Genomic DNA, 7531 nt, shown 5'->3' on the forward strand with positions numbered 1-7531 from the left:
CGCACTATCCTGTTTACATTAACAGGTCGTTGGGTTCATAATAAATACATTTAATTATATAATTTAATTTTATAAGCATTTATTGAGGTACAAATTGCTTACGGTGAGCGTACTTGTCCTTACTGCTTAAATGTTTGTAATGTGTTTGAGTTTAAATAATGTGTTGATGATATCTGAGAACTCTGACATTCTCTGACTTCCCGGAAGTTGAAGGCCAGAGTACACGGATACTCCCGGCGGTAGTGGTATCTACGCAGTTGTTCACCATTCTAATGGAAATTTAAAAGTTATTTACTGGGTGTAAAGGGCGGGAATCTTCAGAATTACTCAGTATGAACCTTATTCAAAAGCGTTCTTTATTTCTCCAGTGTGGCGATTTATTGTAATGGTTATAGCGACCGCCATGCCATTTCGACAACTTCCTCCTGGCTCGTGCCGTCATCTGCTATCGTCCGCCCGCTTCCTCTTAGACCGCACCATTCATGAATGACCAGACCCCCTTTCCCACTTATGGTGGTAGCATGAACTTAGCAAGTAAATTACGAGAGTGCCGAATCTGGAGCCTTCTGCTTCGAGAGTTTTCTACACTTATCCAGCTACCGGACCATTCTGGAACATTCGGTCTCCTTATATAAAGGAGCTGATGATCGTGAGCCTGCTTAGATTGCAGCTCAGCAGTGAGTGATTCGCAGCGATCATGACAGGAATGTGTAGCTGAGTACAGTAATGCGAAGTGTGCGAACGGCTGTGACTGTCGGATTGGCGTGCGAAGGCGAAACAGTAAAGCTGTGTGAAGTGGGGCCTTGAAGAACAAAGACTATGTTGCATGGGTATGTACGACTGCTTTTACGCGCAGGAACTGTAAGGTGTGCGGCCGCTCTTTCAATACAGTGTACAGTGAACAGAGAGAAAAAGAGTGTGCTAGCGTGCGTAATTGTGTAAATATGTGTCCTGTTCTATGAGTGTGTGTTCTCAGTAAGCTGTTAATGTGCAGAATAAGAAACTAGATAATAAATGTTTGATATTAGCTACCATCCGACTATATATTTACCTACTACCTCGCCAACTCGGTACACAATGGAGTGTCAGATTTTCAAATAGTATTTGTCTTCAGCCACACTTCATACTCACTGTAGTGAAATATCGTAGCTTTGTACAGTATCGACCACTCGTCGGAAGACAAGCTCACTTTTGCGTCCGTATGTCTTCCCTCTGAATTACTGACTGCCTTAGGAGAAACCAGCATGGCAAGGTTATTCTATTTAGTGTGTAAGATGTATGAGACGGCAGAAGTCCCATCCGATTTTCGGCAGAATGTTGTTATACCTATTCCCAAGAAAGCCCGTGCTGACATGTGTGAAAACTATCGCACCATTAGTTTAGTATCTCATGCCTGCAAAATTTTAAACGTATTAGTGGAAAGACAAGTTGAAGCTGAGTTGGGAGAAGATCAGTTTGGCCTCAGAAGAAATGTAGGAACACGTAAAGCAATCCTGGCTTTACGTCTGATATTAGCGGATCGAATCAAGAAGGACAAGCATTCGATAATGTTGATTGGACCTATTATTTAAGATTCTGAAGGTGATTGGGATCAGACACATAGAACGAAAAATTATCTACAAACTGTATAAAATCAGTCTGCAGTGATAGGAATCGGGGGCTTTGAAAAAGAAGGAGCAATCCAGAAAGGAGTGAGGCAACGCTGCAGTTTGTCTGCCCCTCGTTTTCAATGTTTACATAGAACAGGCAGTAAAGGAAATTGACGAAGTCTTAGGTAAGGAGTACAAGATGAAAATAAATAAGTCCAAAACAAAAGTAATGGAGTGCAGTCGAACAAAGGCAGGTGATGCAGGAAATATTAAATTAGGAAATGAAGTCTTAAAGGAAGTAGATGAATATTGTTACTTGGGTAGTTAAATAACTAACGATGGCAGAAGTAAGGAGGTCATAAAATGCAGATTAGCACAAGCAAGGAAGAGCTTTCTTAAGAAAAGAAATTTGCTCAATTCAAACATTGATATAGGAATTAAAAGGATGTTTTTGAAGACTTTCGTGTGAAGCGTGGCATTGTTTGGAAGTGAAACATGGAGCTTTTGAAATGTGGTGTTGCAGAAGAATGCTGAAGGTGAGATGGATAGATCAAATCACGAATGAAGAGATACTGAATCGAACTGGCGTGAGGAAATCGATTTGGTTATATTTGACGAGAAGAGGAGATAGAATGATAGAACACATCTTAAGACACCCAGGACTTGTGCAGTTGGTTTCTGAGGAAACTGTAGGTGGTAAGAATGGTAGGAGTAGACCAAGGTATGAATATGACACGCAGATTTAGCACTTTATAGGGTGGCATGGACGGCTGCATCAAACCAGTCTACGGACTGATGACTCAAACAAACATGTCTATCCACTATAGTGTAAGGTTTTTTAAACTGTTTGTGGCGAAGTTGCCTTGTATTGTGATGAGAAACGTTTTGGTGCTTATATTGAAATAGCTTCTGGATTCTGTGTTTAATTCTGTTCCCTTACTCAGAAAAATTAATCATTTTTGTTTTTCTCTATTCTAGCTTTGAGAACGTTTCTTTACTGATCAGAGGTCCAGGAGACACATGTGATAGTAGCTGCAAGGTAATGAAAAGTGGAGGTAAGCTGATGAGAACTCTACCACCTCAGAATGTACTCAATCAGCACACATTCTCTCCCTCTGCAGAAAGGCAAGTCGATCTGATTAGTAAACAGGAATTCTCTTGTGATCAGTGTGGTAAAAACTTTTCTCATAAGGCGAATCTTCGAAAACACCTCGTCGTACATACTAACGTGCGACCGTATTCCTGTATGAAATGTTCTATAAAAACAAGAGGCTGGGATCTCAAGGAAATGTCGAGGTACTTACCAAAAAAACACCAAATTTTCAAAAACTTAAAATTAAGCTTAAATTTGGTAAATGATATTTACTTCAAAATTCAATTTTAAAAACTTGAAAACTGTGATAAATAAGGAGAAATTGAAACGAACAGAATAATCAATAGTATATTTCCTTTTTAGTAAATAAATAATTTAAATGTAAACAAACATATTTCTATTGTAAATGGTACCTTTTCATCAAATTAAGAAATGCTGGTGCACCATCCAATGAAATAATAAGTTATTTGAATATACCTAAAATAAAATATTAACATTTAATTTAAGAAATGTGTTGGATAGAGAGCTTCAGACAATCCCCAGTGGGAGAATCATTCCCCGCAATAGCCACATTAGCGTTGGTCCCACAACTCATCACATAAAATTAAAACATATACAGACCAAAATGTATAGCACAGGCCCGCTATGAAATCAGAAAATATTAACTCTAACAAATTTACTATTTAAATCACAAAGCTGTCATAGACTAGGTAATCAACCAAACACCACAGATATAAATAAGGAAGGTAACGAGGCGGTACAATCAACACAACCGAGTCAAACACACGATCTCGCCTCACGAAGAAAAAACAATTCATTATTATATTCACGACGCCACTCGAGAACTTGACGCAATCCAAGCCAAGACAGTAATGACAGTTCAGTTACGTAACTGCCAAGCCACGATAAGATAAGCGAGAACAATGAGAAGTGATAAGAACCCGAAATTCAGATCGCTCACACTAGGCTTGTCCAAAACCCCTCAATGAAACCCATTATGTTACAAGTTACATTATTAGATTATTATCTTTTTAAAATTTAATGCAGGGATGCCCATTTAATGAGAACAATAATATACTGAAACACACACAGTAATGATGAAAATATACAATCCTAACCCTAAATATGTGGACCAAAGTAATATAAAATTTGCGAAATTTGATGATAATAATAACATAAAAAACAGTGATGATTAGTGCTTGCGTAGTATTTAGGTCGAAACACGGGCAGGAGAAAGCCGAAACACACGTAATGATGCACGAATGGATCAGATGAGAATGACAACAGAAAGGTGCACAGTAACGACAGCGATAGTAACCGCACATGCATCCAGCAAACACTCGCAAATACAAGGAAAAACAAATTAGCCAGGCAAGATTACCGAGACACTAATGGCATCGCCGTAACACGCGACACTCAGTTGAAGCTTGAACGCCGTACAAAACGAATCCCGAGATACAATTCAGATCACAATAAATACACCAACTCAAATTTAACGATACACACCAGTAAAATAATATTAAGAGAAGTAAATCATAAACAGCGTACTTACATAGATGCCATATATGCCAAGGTAACTCACCGTGTTTCGATCTATGACTACACTCACAAGTACGTAATAGAATAAAATCCTACATATTTACACAATAATAAATACGCTAATATTTGAAGGAAGTATTAAAAAAGCAATCCCCCGCTGGGGTAGTTATCCACTTCAACATATACCCTAAGGTACAGTCATTGTGTTAGAAGATGGGAAGCAATCCATCACTGCAGTAAGCGTCCACTTTCATGTATAAGTCGTCCCCGTGTAAGGACGTACCCTAAGGGTGCAACCTTACCCTTTCTCCCCTGTAATATTAAGGTATTGATTTATAGTTACTTTTCTTGCTGTTGGGTCTTGTTCAGTGTCGGTAACCATACAGTTTAGGGACCCAACTTGCCGATACGACGTCTTACATTTACCGTTAATCTGGCTCGTTGGCAATGTTCAATCACTGTTCTAGCGTGAATTGCGTGTTACCACGGCATTGCTGTTAAAGTCACTAGTGATACATTTGCGAGAATATTTAAAGCGTATTTTCTTTGTCTGTGGGATTGTAAATCTATTTGGCTAATACCAGGTAAGTAGAATTGTGGCATGTTCGGATAATGCATTTAATAACATAGTTTGTGTGAAATGATGAGCACTACATTTTATTCCTATTTCGTCCCATACTTATACGAACAGAATTCGATTGGGATGTCTAAGAATGAAGAAAAATCTGCAAGAACTCCTCGAAAAAGGAAAGCAAAGTTACGTCCTTTACAAACGTCAGGTCAAGAAATGCTTGTACATTGCTACGAGCAATTGAAACACGAAGACGACGAAGAAGGTATCAGTCGCAGTGATACGAAGCTAATGGCAAGAGTTTCATTATTAACTGGGGTAAGTGTTCGTTTTTATCTTGTTTCTATGATAAGTTTCAGACATAATGACAATCAGTTCAAATGGAGCAGTATTTCATTCTGAACCTAACCTAACCTAATCATGTAGGCCTATACCATGTCTTGTGTCGACTTCGATACGGTTTGTAGACTTAACCTATGTGTATTCCTGTTGACTTACGGTATATGTGTATGTAATATATTTCTGTGTGTGTATTCTTGCAGGAAATTCCACCATCGACACCACCGAGGCAGTGGAGTCCAGGAAAGGGGTAATACGGCAATACAAACACAACACTTCAGGAGCATAACAGAGCAAGCAGATATTTCTCCTAAATACAATATTCCATACATAAAATCATAGGCCAAAAATCCAGAATGGCATCACAAATACTGAGAAGTAATTGCCATAAAAGTCCACACCAACTCAGCAAGAGCTTTCCTGGATTCGCAGAAGTTACTGCCGAATTCAATATTTCACGCACAGAAATCACCAGGAGAGATAACACGGATCCCCCAATAAACAATCAGATACCGGGGAAAGAATTAAGGTAAACCAATAATAATAATTTTTTCAAAATGGCGCCCGGTAATGACGAAGTAGTGTTTTATCCTCCGAGTAAATTAACCGTAAAATGTGACGAAAAGTGCAGAAAATGTCGAAGATTAGTGAAAAATGGAATGTTGTGTGATTCATGTGATCGATGGTGGCATTATAAGTGCGGAAATTGCCCTAGAGACGTAAAAACTAATGAAAATGTTGACTGGATTTGTGAGCAGTGTGTTCGGAATGTTGTTGTTGGCGACGGCGTTGACGAAGCACCGAAAACAGTCGATGAGGAATATAAAAGAGCATCAGAAATTATAAACATTCTAAAAAAGGACAATGAGACTCTTAAAGTTGAAAATCAAGAATTAAAAGAAAGACTGCGATCGCTAGAATTTGGGACTGACCATTCGTCAAGTTTTATACCGGTACCAGTAACAAATTCGAGCACGTGGTGTCAAGTAGTTCGTGGATGGCCGGCTAAGAATCCGGAAATAAACATCAGAAATAGGTTTACGCCCTAAATAATTTAATTCTGGAAGAAAGTGATCGCGCGCGTGAAACCAATTCATCGCGATCCGCTGCCGTTGCCGTGCCGAGTTTATGATTTAGGCCTAGAATTCAAATTCAAGACCCAGTTAGGCCTAAATCAGCGAAGGTAGCTGTGTTTGGTGATAGCCAAGGAAGGAGAATTGCGGGAGTGATTAACGACGAGAATATAGCAGCAACCGGAGAAATATATCCAGGAGCTTCTATCAGCAGTGTCCTGGAAAACGTAGAAGCAGCAAATAGGAACTTCGGGAGCGGCGATGCAGCGCTTATCATCGGTGGGACGAACGACGTAGCTCACGACGACGCGAAGAATGTAAGATCACAACTTAAACACACACTAGGGAAGCTGACCCACACTAACGTCTTTGTAGTGAACGTGCCCTACAGGCATGATTTGAGTAGAGACTCGTGTGTGAACATTGAAGTGGACAAGGTCAATACAGACATTGTTAAAATTTGAAAACATTTTCGGAATACTCATGTTATTGAATGCAGCAGTTTTGACAGATACTGTTATACAAATCATGGCCTCCATCTAAACAATTCAGGTAAACGAAAGATAGCAAATATTGTTCTGGATTTTATTAATCTTAAGATATGTACTGTAAAACAGGCAACTCCCTTGAGTTATAATACTGACCAGGAAAACTAGTAGAAAGAGCCAGCTGTACTTCAAGCTGGCTCAGTCAACTAGAAAAAGAAACTCAGGACAGTAAGGAATTTCAAGTTACCCAATTGCAACAGTCAAGTTTTAGGGAGGAAGGGGGTCTGAGATTGCTCTTGGTAAACTGTCAAAGTGTGGTAAATAAACAATTAAAATTCGGTACATTGATGGAATCTTATGAGACTGATGTGGTGATAGGAGTGGAATCGTGGTTGAAAGAAGGGGTGGGTAATAGAGAAGTATTTCCAGAAGGTTACACAGTCTATCGTAGAGACTGAGGAGATAAAAAGGGAGGGGGGTATTTATTCTGGTGAAGGAAACTTATTGTTCACATGTATGGTTTACTGATGAAAGGGATGAAATATTAGGGATGAAATTAGTTTGTGATAATATGAAGGAGGTGGGAATTATAGCAACATACAGGCCTGGAAGAGAGGAAAGAGACATGGACATCTTTGAGAAAATAATAGATTATAGTCATAAAAAGAATAATAATGATATGGTAATAATCGGGGGAGATCTAAATTTGCCTGAAGTTGAATGGAATGGAGCTGCAAGTGAAGCCCATGAACAGAAACTGGCAAATAAGTTAATTTGGGAGGGAGGATTTACACAAGTAGTACAAGAACCGACTCGTCTCAATAACTTACTAGATGTAT

The 7531-nt window shown here is 39.1% G+C and overlaps 1 protein-coding gene across 1 annotated transcript in view; it reads left to right on the top strand.

The window, feature by feature from the left end:
• The window catches only part of LOC136865920 (uncharacterized), a 106427-nt gene extending 101007 nt beyond the window's left edge, over positions 1-5420 (top strand). The window contains exons 3-4 of the mRNA XM_068226547.1: positions 2568-2761; positions 5335-5420. Of these exons, the coding sequence (XP_068082648.1) occupies positions 2568-2761; positions 5335-5420 (280 nt within the window). The remainder of the gene's footprint in view (positions 1-2567; positions 2762-5334) is intronic.
• Positions 5421-7531: the final 2111 nt, after the last annotated feature.

The sequence above is a fragment of the Anabrus simplex genome, chromosome 3 (genome assembly GCF_040414725.1).
Source record: "Anabrus simplex isolate iqAnaSimp1 chromosome 3, ASM4041472v1, whole genome shotgun sequence".
NCBI classification, from domain to species: Eukaryota; Metazoa; Arthropoda; class Insecta; order Orthoptera; family Tettigoniidae; genus Anabrus; species Anabrus simplex.